Source organism: Eriocheir sinensis, chromosome 26 (genome assembly GCF_024679095.1).
Source record: "Eriocheir sinensis breed Jianghai 21 chromosome 26, ASM2467909v1, whole genome shotgun sequence".
NCBI classification, from domain to species: domain Eukaryota; kingdom Metazoa; phylum Arthropoda; class Malacostraca; order Decapoda; family Varunidae; genus Eriocheir; species Eriocheir sinensis.
In genome coordinates, this window is record NC_066534.1 from 10819842 (window position 1) to 10836611 (window position 16770).

Sequence of the window (16770 nt, forward strand, 5' to 3'; positions counted from 1 at the left end):
CAATGTGTTATGGTTGCTACGGAGACTCCCACAACCACCAACTATGCTTGAGGTGTAGGCTTCGCACCGAGGTTTAGCAGCCACAGTTTCTCTATTCTCCAGGCCCCGGAACTATGTTCGACCACCAACATAAAGCTAACCCAACATATCATCCAAGATGGAGGGTGAATGGGACTCAGCCACGTCCAGGAGGGCATAGAAGCCACTGAGACTCGCACCCTTTCCTGTTGTGAGCATAGTAGCCGTCGTTCCCATTTTCTTCTTTGCAGCACCATCTCTTTTAACCCCTTGACTGTGGATTTCCTACAAGAAGACAGCACCAAGCTACAGGAATGGATCAAAAAGTGGCTGCTACAATTCAATGAAGAAAAATGTAAAGTCATGCACCTTGGTAGGGGATATTGAGCATACCAATACCACATGGGAAACACTCCACTATCCACCACAGAGGCAGAGAAAGACCTGGGACTATATGTTACCAGGCTACAAGTGAAAGCCAAATCCATGCCAATCGCAGTGGACCACCTTTCTGGGGGACACTGCTAAAGCACAAAGGAATGCACACTGTAGTGCTGAAAACACAAAGATCGTACACCAAAGCACAAATGCAATCGAACACGAGCGCACGGGTGCTATCTCTGAGTTTAAAATGCAGACTGGGATTAGGATTGCCAACTTGTCACCCTTCTCTTAAAATATGGAAAGCCATTTGTTCCTTATTTGTCTGTCTGAATGGTAAGCAGATAAAATTCAGTATTTTAAAACTGTAGTGAACTCATTTTTCAGTGAACCACAACAGTATTTTAAAACTGTAGTGAACTCATTTTCAGTGAACCACAAAACCAGTCCATAAAATTGTTAGTCAAGGGTCATCCTGAAATACGTGTAAAATATGCATCATAATGTCCCTCCCCCCATCCTCCTGCCTTCACCAGCAGCGGGCAGCGGCTGTCAGCCATGGCAGGCTAGAGAAATTTTAGGGTTGCCACCCATTCCTTAAAATATGGATTCGTTCTGTACTGGAGAATGGGATGTTGCATTCCTTTTTTTTTAAGCTCAAGGTGGCAACCCTAACTGAGACTCTATTCCCACTGTTTTCCACTTTGAGCACACTCGTCTTGTGGCGAACAAAGGTAACCCACGCTCACGTCTACGACTTGTACAAAGAGACATGCCAGTCCTCGTCAAAAGACTGACTTGGTCGACTAGGCTGACGTCAGCTGATAGAGTCGGTCTATCAGCATCCTCTCCTTCCCTTCATGAGCCGTCACCCAGCAAGGGCCTGTGGTTCTTCCTTGGAGGGATGCACACGCTTGACCCTGACGTCCTCCATATAGCCCATGTCCCCACCCTTGAGGTGGCGACAAATAAAAAAAAAAAAGACTTGTATAAATAGGATGCTCGTATACCAAGTCACTGCTCGTAAACCAAGGCATTCTTTGAGATTTTTTTGGTCATAAATCAAAACACTTGTAAACTAGGGCACTCATAAACCGAGGTATGACTGTACCTCCTTGTTTTCCTCAAGAGATTACATTAAGACACACTAAAAAAGGGCTATGAAATCAACTGACTTATTTCTAATATTGACCCTTTCAATACGGGACGCAGACGTCAGCGTCACAGTACTGAAAGGGTCAAGAGGAAATGGAAGAGGATTAATCCTCTTCTAAACCTCTCAATCCTCCTCTAAATTCCTCTTAATCCTCTTCCATTTCCTCTTAAGAGATTTAGAAGAGGATTAAGAGGAAATGGAAGAGGATTAAGAGGTTTAGAAGAGGACTAACCCTTTCCATACTGTGACACCGTCGAACGCCGACATCAGCGTCGCCGGAGTGAAGGGGTTAATCCTTTTCCATTTCCTCTTAATCCTCTTCTAAACCTCTTAAGAGGAAATGGATGAGGATTAAGAAGTTTAGAAGAGGATTAAGAGGAAATGAAAGAGTGACACCGACGCTTGCGTCACCGTATTGAAAGGGTTAATATTCTAACCGTATCATATGAATGTCCAGTGTTGCAGAGCAAAACTTGCATAGTTTGTCTCAGTATTATGTATATCATGAGAATGAAAGTAACATAACATGTCACATACTAAGCTATGAACATCTACATACAATGTGGTTCAATGGCTTCATAAGACCCAGAGACAAAAAATGTTGAAAACACTGCCCACATACAAGCATGCATATTAAGGATATATCAGACATTTGATTGGTTATAAAAAACATATATTACACAAGCAGGCAAAAAGAAGCCCAGCCAGCTACAAACCTTCTGTCCCCCTCAGCAGTGATATAGGAGGAGAGGTAAAAGCCCTCGAGTCCCTCCCTCAGTGTAGTCTTGAAGCTCATCCTCAAGGTGTAGTTGCTCCCTCTCCTCAGGGTCTCTGACAGGCCAAGGTACAGCTGTCGAGACAAGGCATTAACTATACTTTCCTTCATAATATAAGTACCTAAGTAATTTTTTTTTTCCTCAGCTAAAGATGCACAGGTAAGTAATGCAGTGACTTCAATGTGCATACACCTACAGCTAAATATCATATATATGTAGTACACATCTAATCTCTGCTTCCATGGTCTAGTGGTTGGCATGCCTAGCTACAACCCCACAAGCCAGGGCTTGAATCCTAGCCTGGGCAGTTGACATGCAGCTCACCCAGTTGCTCATCCCCCTTTTGAGCTGGTCAGTAAATGGGTACCTGAGGAAACCTGGGGAAGGCAAACTGTGGTAACCCAGATATTGCACTTGCCCTGTGTTCTCACCCACCACAGGCCCAAAAAGAAAAGTCACTAGGACAGAGATGAGCACCAAGACCACACAGCTATAGTGTATGCACCCAAATTAACTTTTACCTTAAAATCTTCAACTTCCAATGAAAGGAAAAAAACTAAATGTTCAAGAACATTTTACAGTACCTGTAAGTCTTTTTCTTTTCTTATTAAAACATCACTAGAAGGTGAACCCCAGGTTTTGCTGATCAAATTCTATTTATATACATTTACAAAAAAAAAAAAAAAAAAAACAAAAGACTACATAAAGCCTTTGGTCCATATACTCTGCTGTCTGTCCTAAAGCTCACTCCCAATAATATGCTGTCTGTCCTAAAGCTCACTCCCAATAATATGCTGTCTGTCCTAAAGCTCACTCCCAATAATATGCTGTCTGTCCTAAAGCTCACCCCCAATAATATGCTGTCTGTCCTAAAGCTCACCCCCAATAATATGCTGTCTGTCCTAAAGCTCACTCCCAATAATATGCTGTCTGTCCTAAAGCTTACTCCCAATAATATGCTGTCTGTCATAAAGCTCACCCCCAATAATATGCTGTCTGTCCTAAAGCTCACTCCCAATAATATGCTGTCTGTCCTAAAGCTTACTCCCAATAATATGCTGTCTGTCCTAAAGCTCACCCCCAATAATACCAACACAAGGGATAAGATCCAATGTCTTAAAGGCCATTAAATTTCTAATGAACTGATTGCATTACACTGAACACAAAATGGAAGCTTGTTCTACACTCTTAAAAAGGCATTGGCTGGCCGTGGTGCTCATCTCCGTATCATGGGCCCTTGTGCCTGTAGTTGGTGAGAACCCATTAATCTGGGACACAGGGCAAGTGCAACATCCAGGTTACCACAGTTTACCTTCCCTAGGTACCCATTTGTCGACCATCCTGAAAAAAAAGGATGAACAGCTGGGTAGGTTGAGCACCAACAGCCCGGGTCTGGGTTTATACCCAGGCCCACAGAGTCGTAGCTAGGCACTATAACCACCGGACAATGGAGACATGAAATCAAAGAAGAGGGATCAAAGGAGAAGGATAATAAACTTATGAACTAGTAAATTCATGAACCTCTCTTTAGGAAGCCTCCTAATAAACAAACAAGACAGATGAGGTAAGAACTAACCTGCTGGTGAGTTGGATAGATGAGGAATTTGTGGATATCAATGGGCTTCCCATATTTTTTATGCAGAGTGTAGTCAGTAACATTGAGGTCATGGCCATGGATAATGATCGCTGTGGTTTCCTCAATGGCTGTGAGCTTGATGGTTACATGACCTGCAAGATGTGTTGAAGTGAGGACACTAAATGAAAAATTTAAATGAGGAGAGTAGAGGAGACAAGAGAAGAACAGGAGAGATGAGGTTAGGTGAGGTGAGGCAAAGGTATGGTGTGAGGTGAATTGAGGCAAGATATGATAAGGTGAGATGAGGTGAGAGAGAGAGAGAGAGAGAGAGAGAGAGAGAGAGAGAGAGAGAGAGAGAGAGAGAGAGAGAGAGAGAGAGAGAGAGAGAGAGAGAGAGAGAGAGAGAGAGAGAGAGAGAGAGAGAGAGAGAGAGAGAGAGAGAGAGAGAGAGAGAGAGAGAGAGAGAGAGAGAGAGAGAGAGAGAGAGAGAGAGAGAGAGAGAGAGAGAGAGAGAGAGAGAGAGAGAGAGAGAGAGAGAGAGAGAGAGAGAGAGAGAGAGAATTAGCTAAACCTATGCTTCAAAAAGTTCAAAACAATGTTGCATAATTAAATGACTGTATGGCAGGTAAAGTCATGTGCCCTTCAGGGGGGGAGAAGCTTTACATTTCCTCTCATGGTGCCACGACAGAATCATGAACTTGTATCGTTCTAGACGGGAAGCCAAAAATATGACACCAGGCCCTTTAATAACATCATTTATCATATGTAAATACATATGATAAATATCTACCTTGTTTAGTTGCCTTTTAAAACAAAGATATCTTGTGACAGAACTAAAATATGCAAAAATGAAAGTCATCCATGCCTGCACTTTATCACAGACAAATATGAATGTAGTTGCAGACATGGATAACTGCAACTATGTCTGCAGTGACTACATTAATAGACAAACATGAACCTTTTTAAATAAAAATGAATATGCCAAACATGATTCAGATCTATCTAGATCTTAGATCTGTTTTCTTACATTTTTATGATCCAAGATGAGTGGCATCTAGCAGACATTTATTCCCTTAACTTTTAGCTTAGCTTATGGTATACCTATTTTTTGTGCTAGTGAGAAATGGTGTATTTCAGCTAATGCTGACTCTCCTCCCATTACTCATACCTACCATCAACATGCCTGGTGGTGAGGTTGGGATGGAGAGTGATGTTATAGTGCAGTGGCTTGACATGGAAGGGTAACCGTACGTCCGCCCAAGGGAACTCCTCTCCATTGGTGGCTGTCGGGGGTGTGGTTGGAGGCGAACTGGTCGGCCGGTTGCTGAATCCTGCTACCGGCTCCCCTGTGTAGGTGGCCTCTGGGCAGCCTGCCACCACACACACACATCATTATAGTAATCATAACTTAGCTTTCTTAGCCAAGTATGGAGGTGCTACTCTTTATTATGTATTTTTTTATGCTTCCTGGAGTAAAAGTTAGCAAATTAAAGTCTAAAGAGGACAGAAAGCTTCAGGGAAAAAGACACAGAGTGACAAGTATGATGCTTCATACTTTACCAATATAAATGATATATAAATGATAAGCAGTGAACTCAAACATCAGAGAAGCAGGTACCAAAGACCACTGGCAGGAATAAATGACACAGGCAGATCCAAGGAACACAAAGAACAAGGGACAAGGGGATAAGACTCATACTGTACGTTGCATGATTACACAGGTAGAGTATCAAATTGCTCTGCACTTTACCTGGCTTGGTGAATGCAACAATGAGAGCAATGGCGATGATTGCAACAAATCCCATGGAGACAACACAGCATGCCCGCTTCTGGGAACACACCATGACCGCCCCCGGCTCATACATGGCCCGTTTATTGACCATGAAGCCGCTCTCATTGGGTGACCCTGCAAGACAGACACTTAGTGGTGTGAAAAAATGGAATATAAAGTTCTTGGAGACATTCATGCCATCAGTTTATAGGTGTTTCTCACCTTAAAGCTTTCACTTTTAAATAAATAGTATTCAATTTTTGGAAGTCAAGCACAGATGTCTATGTGGTGAAAATAGTGAGCAAGGTGATATTCATGCTATCCGATCATGTACTACTGTTTGAAAGAGCCTCCACTAAGGAAACATTATAAAATCTGGATGTTAACATGTCATATAACCTCAAACTGGAATGATACTTTTCTTTTACACAGTAGTAAACAGATATCACTAAAGAGTGAAAATTACGAATAGCAGACATAGTGGATAGTGACTAAGAAGATGAGCGACGACTTACAACAGGGATTTTGGCTAAACAGCAAGCTTCTACACTTATTCTAGGCAATAGTGATGGACTAGCTACCCTTTATTAATATAATTTATTCAAATGTATGCAAAGTGATGAAAAAACGAGATAGCAAAAGCTAAAATCCACACCTATTCAGAGGAAAATGTACCAGCAGACGAAATTTGCTTATTAGTCAGCGCATGATGCAAATGTAATTTGCCTTGAATGGGAATATACTTAAGGAAGACACTAGAGCATTTGTATCTATGATATACAGCAACACATGATGGTACTCATGACCAAATATAATCCCCCCATCAAAATCAACAAAGGTATTTCTTTTTATCAAATACGTTGTGGCGAGGCTTTGCTACCACTCTACTTATATACAAAAGAAGATATCAGCAATACTGCAATATAAAAATCACTATATAAAAAGGAATCCACAAATAAAACCTGTGGCAAAAAAAGTTAAATAAAAAATAATCATAAAATTGATCTTAATTACCACAGAATTACACCTTGACCTCACTGAGGTAAGAGTGGATAGGGAGGTAGAGAAACATGAAAATGAAGCAATGATGTCAACAAAGAGGGATGAAGACAACCTTTAAGATTCTATGGTTTAACAGACTATTTGTAAGCTGCCCAAACCCATCCATATCCACACCCAGTCTTGGGTCCGAAGCAGAAGACATGAGCAGTTCTTTACGATCAAATCCAGTGAATTGTGTCACTTAGTGAGATTTACAACATTGGTGTAGCATCAGACTCAAACTACAATAAAATAATGAAATTTTACTGAAAAACTTATGAGACAACTTCACACTTCTGGAGGTAAAACATGACCTTGACAACCTTGGAGACAGTGCATCCCATGGATGACATAAGGTTCATCGTCTATGAGTAGCTCCCAATGATAAACTGCTGCAAGATTTGTTTAACATTAAATATTCTAATATATAATTAATTTATACAATTATGTGACCATAGGAAGTAACACAGATGGTGGAAGGCAAAGTGCCTGCAGGAAAATACACAAATTAGGGGGCTCTGACACTCACAAAAACTATCCTATTGTGACCACAAGCCAGTCTGCTGCCTCAGGTGAAGGGCACTGGGCACTGGGTAGTGAGGATCACATAATGTGCATTGCAGCAAGGCAATGTGCAGTGAATTACACTGATAATAGTAATAATAACTATAATAATAAAGATAGTAATGATAATTCTAATAATAATAATAATAATAATAATAATAATAATAATAATAATAATAATAATAATAATAATAATAATAATAATAATAATAATAATAATAATAATGAGAACAAAAAGTATCATACAAAAATGTATTTTTCTATTTACTACTGTTTGCTACATAAAATCTAGAAAAGATTAAAAAAAAACTATATCAGATTTTCTGTTGATATTCTTATTCATCTGCTTAAGAAAAAGAAAAATATATATATCAGGAAACTGACATAAGCAGTCTCTTTAAGGAATCATAATCAGGCTGTCACGATGATCTGTTCCACAAATTCTTTTAAAGCACAATATATGCAGAAAATCACAGTAATAAGCAGTGCTATCTTAAAGAGCTACAATGTAAAAGTTAAACAAGAGTTTGCAGCAGAGAACTTGCCTTGCACCAAACCATAGTTCTACTTCAGAGTTTATTGTACATGAATTCCCATTTCACTCTGTAAAGTCATTCCCTTCTACAAGGGATCTTGACTTGATTCCTGCTGGAAATGATTTCTTCAAGGCAGAAAATAAGCACAAATACAGGTGTTTAGGTAAGTCTTAAAAAGAAGGAAAAATAATGCAGTGATGAAACATGTAAAACAGAATACTTGACTGAAATGTCAAGTAAATTGAAAAATAAGATACATATGAATAAGTTTGAAGGGAACTTTGATAATGATTTAACTACAGAAATATGTAAAGTGGAGTGCCATCTGAGAGCTGACACAAGTGATGAGCTGCTAAGGCAAGGGAGGACAAGAAGGATAGGAGCACACAGGCTGCACGGCGGATGATACACAAATGAACAAGCAACTGCAATCACAGATACTTTTCAAGCAATGGAATGCAATATTTTTTACCTTACCCATTGTGCTGTGATATAGAATCTTATCCGCATTACCTATGCTACCAGTGAAAAGTTTCAATGGTAAGTTTGCATAGGGCAGGCAGAGGTCAACAACCTTAGGCACACATGTGCTTTGAGACACACATGTGCTTTTGCTATGGAAGAAAAATCAAAAGTTTCACTAAGCTTATTGAGGGTAAAACTGGCCACCCCATCCTGAGCTTGCATTGTATCATTCACCAAGAAAAATCTGTGACAAGACTTTGAACTCTTGACATCAACAAGGTGACAGCCACTGTAACAAAATGTGAATTTTCTTGTTGCACATTCTTATTTTACACTCATGAAGCTTCAGTCTAAATTTGAGGGGGTGGACAGTGCATACAACATATACCATTCCCGCCATATAAGACGCACCGGAGTATAAAACGCACCTATGATTTGGCAAGACATCTAAAAAAATAAAAAAATAAAAAAATAAAAATAAAAAAAACCTCCACATTTTCAGTGAACTTAATGTACAAGCACCCCGCTCCGCCAATTCGTTCCCGTATAATACCCGCTTTATAGCCTTTTCCATTTAGCGTAACCCGTTTCTGGGTCATGATCTTCTGTAGAGTCCCTTGACAGATAGAGTCCCGACAGCCTAAGATTTGGACGCCATTATTGGCCCTGTCTTCACCGCGAGACCGTGTGCTAGTGTTTGAAAAGCGCGGCGAAAACACAGGGCCAATAATGGCGTCCAAATCTTAGGTTGTCGGGACTCTATGAGGGACTCTACAGATCACGACCCAGAAACGGGTTACGCTAAATGGAAGATGCTATTAATTACTAACCATCACCACCAAGGTTCTTCTTCTTCTTCTTTTGACCTGTTTCACTTTGTATCGCTTCTTAGGTCCTCCTTCTCAACACTTCGAACTATACTTCACAACACACACTTAATTACTTCAACAGTGCACAGATATATACTTCACCCTGAACTGAGTTGTTCTTTTCTACCCCGCACACTGGTGACTGGCGCGCCACAGCCGTGTTGTGTTTTGTGTTTCGTGTTCACGCCGCGTATCAGCTCCCACGTGTGGCGCATCTTCTTCTTCTGATCTGTATGGTTTTATCGCTATATATGTCTTCTTCTTCTGCTTATTCACACTTTTCTTTTCTACTGTATCACACTATTCATTACAAAACTCAATTAAAATTTGTACCTTCGGCGTATACCACGCAGGGGTAACTTTTTAAAATTTTCTGAGTGAAAGAAGTGCGCATTATATGCCGCAAAATACAGTATATTTCATTCTGGGGACATTGGGAAACTATTGTGTCAAACACAGGTGTTTTGGGTAGCCTATTGGTTTCGTACCAGTAATAATAACCCCTAGGCCTACCAAACCATTGGGGTATAAGACGGAGGGTAATTTTTTTCATCTTTTTTTTTTAAATAGTGCGTCTTATATGCCGGGAAATACAGTACCCTTGTCCATCAGTAGTAGGTGATGAAGGAAAGATTTTGGAGAGATTTGTGGAATGCTTTGGTGAAATCGTGATCTTTTAAACAGACAAAGGACAACTGGACAGCAACTGGATTGTGAGACTTATGCTTCTCTAAGACATCACCACACATCTTAACAACTTCAAACCTTGCTTACAAGGTGTGGGAAAAATGTTGATGGATAAGTAATAGATACTACAATAAAATGGGAAAATGTATATTATGCATGTGTTTAACATTTCACTTTAATTAGAATAATGTATACTTATGATGGACATTTACACATAATAATCACTTTATTTCATTAACAGCAGTGGAAAATAAATCACACTTAATGTGCGGGGCAGTAAAAAACTGATATTTATAAACTGGCACACTATATTTGAAAGGTTGCTGACCCCTGGCATAGAGGCATGCTGAGTATTCAGGAGGTTTGAAACTGGGCACTAAAGACAAAAGCATCTGCTTATGCCATCCGTATGCAGCCTCGTCATGAGACCCATCTTCATAGGATAAAAAATCCATGAACAGTGAACCCAAAACTTCCTAGACCAAAAGGAGAGGCGGGTGGTCCAAAAAAATTAGGTCCAAGTTTTCCGAAAACTAGAATTTTATAATATTCACAAATAAAAGGCAATTTTTCCACAGAGAATACTGCTGCTGGGCTTGCCAATGCCATGTTTCTGTACATGAAGCAGGCTGGTCACTTGTGTGTCTTTTTCTGGCTATTTGTTAATGTGGTCAGAAAAGACAAAAACAGTGCTTATTCAGCATCAATCTTGTTGTACAGACAAGACAAAAACAGTGCTTATCCAGCATCAATCTTGTTGTACAGACAAGACAAAAACAGTGCTTATCCAGCATCAATCTTGTTGTACAGACAAGACAAAAACAGTGCTTATCCAGCATCAATCTTGTTGTACTATGTACATTTGTGCAAAATTTCAGAACTTTCTAGCTCATGGCTTATTGGAACAAAGACAAGGCAGCTGCTTTGTGGACTAACTGGTGGACAACCCATGAATTATACTACACTTTTTTTTTTTTAAGCCATTGTTGATTACAAATATTATGGTGATGGTGATGTAACACTGGATGAATATTGATACAAAGTGTACTCTCATGCTCAAAGCACAGCACAACAAAAACAACACTACCAGTGTGTGCGCTAGCTGATCCATGTACCAAGAATTGCAATCAAATCCCCCACAAATGATGGTATACGTAATGGAATTTCAGTCAGCCTGAAAATTGTTCAGAAAATCTAAAATATGGGATCTTGGGATTTGAGAGATCAAGGATTTACTACTCCAGATATCTGTCAGTAATTTTACATTGAAACACTTTATGTTGTGCTCAGTCCTTCTAAGATGGATTCTCAAGGGAATCGAGAATCAAATGTGTAGATGTGACCAAGCTGAGGACAGACTTCCTTGCAAAACCACCCAACAGCAGTTATGACAGCCTTTGAAGTGTTGAGTGCATGGCATCTATATTGTTGTATCTCACATCAGTAGTTTAATATCACTGAGAAATTTACTATGCAAACCAATGACTACAGCAGGAAAGCATATATTGTTAATAACAGCAAACAATTTTGGCAAAAGATAACTAAAGCAATTATAAGTTTTAAATTTGGCTCATGAAAAGAACAAAGTAAGGGAAAGATAACGATGGAATGTATGACAAATAAAGGACAGATAGCACAATAGATTTTTCACATGTTTCACACTGACAACATGCACTGAAAGCTTCACCACAACAATAAAAATATCAGATTTATAATCAACAAATTGAATAACATGAATCCTACGAAACTAATGAAAAAACAGTGAATATAGTAGACACAACTTCTGAAAGACCAATGATAAGAAGGAAGGTTAAATCACATAAATTTTAATATTTTACATTATTTTTTTTCTAAACTGATTGAACTTATTAAAAAGGTCTAAGACCTGCGGGATAACGTAAGCAGAAAATTAATAAATAAAGATGTTCCTAAATAACACAAATGCATAATACTAGTAAAAAATAAATATCGGTCTTCTGATGTAAAAAAATCTTGAGTCTAATGGGGTCTTTGTGTTGACTTCATTCTATTTTTAATCATTTGAGGTTAACACTTCTGAAAATATAAATATAAAAGGAAACATGTCTTCACATAAGATTGAAATAGGCTACTTGAATTTTGTACTTTTTTTTTCAGTCTATAACCATCTGCAGCATCACATTTACTTCTTGACACACACGCACATTTAGAACAAATCTCAGCTGAACACAAACAGTGAGGAAAGAAGCAAAGCATTCAGGTTGATACTTGACTGCAAGAAATTACTCAGTATTGTCATTCTCTCTCTCTCTCTCTCTCTCTCTCTCTCTCTCTCTCTCTCTCCCCCGGCCCCCCCCCCCCCCATCATGAAACCTGAAACCTAAGAAAACTGATTTCTTGCTCAGAAGTTTTCCTTATTATAATGACACTCAGGATCTCTGAGGGTAACTTCAGGTCACTTTTCCATACACTTAATTACCCATATCCATATTTTAGATTTGCTCATTCATTCACAGCTTTTAATTTACAAGGCTACCATCATACTCATTTTTCTAACAGTAGACACATTCCTTACTGAATCCCTGCATGAAGCCTCTTTAGCATTGAAATAGCTACCGCTAAGGGTTTTTCAGTTTAGATTCAAGGAAGATATGTATCACAGGTTATTTCTCCATCATTAGTTTTGCTTAGTTCTACAGAACAACTCTGGCTATCAACTCTCAGCTAATCCCTTCTTGCCCTACCATCTTCATGACTGGCAACAGTTATCTGCTATCTTCACCTGTTTTACTGCTAGACTGCTGCTACTGCTAGACTAGACATCTGAGCAATGGGTCAGTATTCCCAGGGCCAGGGCTCGCAATTTACAGTGGGAGATACAGTGGCCTTGTGTCCAATGCGGGACTTTTATCAGAGATTGAGCCATGTTGGACGAAATTCATGTTGAACAAACAAAAGAACTTATAGGAAAAATAAATTTTGATGAAAAATTTCTGAAAGAATACCTTAAAAATACAATAATCAATAAAGATTCGTCCAGGGAGTGTGGGTAGGCAGACTGGTCTACCTAAGCTATTAAGATCTAGGCAAACAATGCACTTCTGCATATCATGTGACTGCCCCCGCTCATACGTATTACTGGCTGGCGCCATGAAGCATGCCTCTGGCTGATTGGCTGAGAGCAACAAGAGTAGTGTGCAATGGACAACTTTTCCACGCATTAAAGAAATCTCTGGATTTGGGCCACATGTTGGCAAGGTTTGTTGTGCATTGGACCACTTTAAATGCATTACAATAATTTAAAAAAAATAGTTTTCCAAAAAATCCCATGCTGGACATGAAACCCACTGCACAATCACACGTTGGATGCAAGGCCACTGTAAAAAGATGGTACTGAGTATTCCACTCTTCAAAGTCTCAAAATGTATGCACATTGTCAAGTGTTAAGTGTGGTCAAGGTATATTTCTTCAAGTTAAGCCACAGAATGGAGATAAATGTATATAATATCCTTAGGGGTTTCATTAGACCAAACACATACTACAAGAGAATATTGAGACACGAGACTGTTCAAGTCCCTTTTAATCTTTTCTAATTTCGTCCGCTGCTGGGCAAGACACTGCTAACAATCTATGCACAGGGAGTGGTAGTAAGAATAAATGTGTATGGCAGATTGGACTAAAGGGAAGTAGGTAATGCTTCAGATATAAAGGTAAAATCTTGACTACAGCTTAAAGTAAAGTCCTTGAAGAAACAGAACTGCTATTGGTGCTCTGGTTGAGTTATCTATGCTTACTTGCTTGCTTGGTAAAACAAAACACTATTTCTCATGCGTTCTTGAGTACAGGGGACTTTAGCAACCCAAATTATGCAGCTAAGAGGGATTTTTTAAAATTAGTGCAGTTAAGAGTAAGAGGTTGAATTTGAATAATTTGGATGGTGTGAGGAGAACTTACCCTTACTTCAATTATCAGGAGACAACAGCAGTCACTTTCAGTAAAAGAAAGGGTGAAAACTGGTGAGGAGTGAGGACACAAAATCTTGCATTATCATTTGAATAATTTTCTAGTATGACGATCCACTTGCAAGGAAGTGATGGGATAATTTGGTCACCACAGTGGCTACTTAAATAAGACCTGACTATAATGTGAGTGTGAGTCTGTGTATGTGTAGAAATAACGCTTTGTATCAGCTATAAACCAAAGATGCACATTTATGCTAGACATGACTGCCCCTTAATGCCAACTCCAGATCAAACAAAAAGTTTAGATTTGCACTGGCACATCACATCATTTATACAATGCCTATGTATTCCCATGCTCTTAATACCCTAGACCCTAATAAAAAATATTATTGATTTGACTTAGAATTAAAATTTTAAAAATCACTCTCTCAACACACACACACACGCACACGTACACACACACACACACACACACACACACACACACACACACACACACACACACACACACACTAATGAGGAGGGTGGCTAATGAAGAAGACTGTGTAGCCCTGAGCCAAGATCTCGATAGAATATGCGAATGGTCACGCAAATGGGAAATGACATTCAATACAGAGATGTGTAGCGTGATGGAGTTTGGTAAGAGCAGTAGACGACTATCGAGGAACTACTCTCTGAGTAATGAAAGAATCATGAAAAAAATGAAGAAAAAGATCTGGGAGTGATCATAACAGACAAGTTATCCTTTGGAAAACATATAGACCGGATAACTGGGGAAACATACAATCTTCTTAGAAACATAAAAGCAGCATTTACATATTTAGATGAAGAAATGGTGAAGAAACTAATAACATCGATGATATGTCCAAGACCGGAATATGCAGCATTAGTGTGGTCACCTAGATTGAAGAAAGAAATTAGAAAGTCGGAAAGAATACAAAGAGCAGCGACTAAATTAACGGAAACTCTGAGAGAACATACTTATGAAGAAAGACGAGAAATTGGAACTAACAACACTGGAGAGAAGAGAGAGAGGGGACCTAATAGCATTGTACAGGATACAAGAGGGATTGGAGAAATTGGACAGGGAAGACCTAGTGATACGTGACAGAAGTGTGACAAGAGGCAATGGTAAGAAATTGAAGAAGAGCGACTGCAGGAGAGACATCAAGAAATACAGTTTTCCATACAGAGGCATAACAACATGGAACGGACTTGACGAGGAGACTGTGTGCAAAAACGTTTTGATTCATGAATTTAAAGCCAAACTGGATAATAAGCGTTATGGAGACGGGACAGCACGAGCCTAGTACGGCTCTTTTCCTGTATTTCACAACTAGGTAAACACAACTAGGTAAATTCACACACACACATGCATGCACGCATGTACACACAGACAGTGTAATGAAGTAGTGGATCAGGAAGAGCGAGGAGAGGATCAACTAGAAAAACATAAAAAGGAAGTGAAGGGGGGAATGTACAAACTGAGACTGACCTATACAAACATTGATGGATTAATGTAAAAAAAATTGGAGATGGGAGATTATTTAATTAAGGAAAATCCAGATATAATGTGAACAACAGAAACCAAATTAATGGAAAATACAGATACACAACTGGAAAAATATAACTATGAGGTGTACAGGAAAGATAGTGCAGAAGGAAAAGAAGGGGTGAATAATAGTGACTAAATCAGAGTTAGAAGTTTTGGAGGTTAAAATAAGTCCAGAAACTACCAAAATCTTCTGTATATGAGTCCCACTTAGCAGCAATGTAATGATAAAAATAACAGTAGCTTATGTTCCTCCCACATGGTACACTGTGCAATGGAAAATACATGAGGGCGATAGAGGATACAGTGAGTGCATTAGATAAAGAAATATGATGCCAGAAATGTAATGTTATGGGAGATTTTAACCCAGTAGCAGCGGGGATCATGTTTCTTAATGGTTCCTCTAAGCGAGAAAAATGAGTAAAAATCATCACTCACACAAACCATTTCACAATATATATCAAAGCATTTGTGATCAGTTTACATATCATCTGTTTTGGGGGGTTTAAATCATGGCACAAATTTGGCCCGTCGCTGCTACAAGGTAAAGCCACAAATTTGGCCCATCACTGCTACAAGGTTAATTGCAAGGGAGTGAGTGAACTGGGAGTTGTTTGCAGCAGAAGTTAAAAATAAGTGGGGGGATAGTTACTGGAACTGACAGAGTAACCTTATGACTCAATGGGTAAAAGAGGAAACTAGACAGAGGCAGAGATGAACCAGCAAGATTAGATTTAATATTTACGAAAAGGACTAAAATATCAGGAGACATGAAACATGAATGCCCATTTGGAAAAAGTAACCATGAAATTCTGAAAGTCGAACTGGATGAAGAATGTCAAGCTTACAATAAAGAAGAACATAAAATTAAGAAGAGAAATTATAACAATGCAAAGTATGCAGAATGAGAAACTTTTTTAAGTAGTAGAAATTGGATGGCGATGAACCAAATTAAGTTTGTGCAAGAGAAGTACAGCTATTTTTCAAAGATGTATAATGAAGGAATGTGTATAATAAAGGTGTATAATGAATGAATGTGTGCCATTCTATGTAGTAAAGAAGAAAGGTAACAAGGAATGGTTTAATGCAAGATGTTTTGAGGCCAAACTGGAGATGGAGCATGGAGAAGGTTATAGAGTGGATGAAGGATTACTTAACAGGAAGAGAAATAAGGACGGTGATCGGAGAAATCAAATTGGAGGAGAGTAAAGACTGGAGTTCCTCAAGGCTCAGTTCTGGCATCAATAATGTTAATAATATATATAAATGATATGCCGATGGGTATAAAAAGTTATATGAGCCTTTTTGCAGACGATGCAAAGTTAACCTGTTAGTGGTCAATCACCTACAAGTACATGAAATCAGAGGTTACTTCTTGTGGTAAATCACATTTTTTTCTCTTTTTTTACGTCTACACCTATAGCGCCGGTAGGCTTG

At 39.0% G+C, this 16770-nt stretch overlaps 1 protein-coding gene across 5 annotated transcripts in view; it reads right to left on the reverse strand.

Annotated features, from left to right (window-relative positions):
- Positions 1 to 16770, reverse strand: part of LOC127003756 (endoplasmic reticulum aminopeptidase 1-like) — a 115451-nt gene that overhangs the window by 45054 nt on the left and 53627 nt on the right. For 4 of the 5 annotated variants that reach the window (XM_050870760.1, XM_050870758.1, XM_050870761.1 and 1 more), the window contains 4 exons: positions 5658 to 5813; positions 5080 to 5277; positions 3908 to 4059; positions 2272 to 2405 (listed from right to left, as the gene is read on the reverse strand). In XM_050870760.1, coding sequence (XP_050726717.1) covers positions 2272 to 2405; positions 3908 to 4059; positions 5080 to 5277; positions 5658 to 5813 — 640 coding nt within the window. Of the gene's footprint in view, positions 1 to 2271; positions 2406 to 3907; positions 4060 to 5079; positions 5278 to 5657; positions 5814 to 13773; positions 13808 to 16770 lie in introns of all 5 variants that reach the window. The other variant, XM_050870763.1, reaches the window with a different exon arrangement.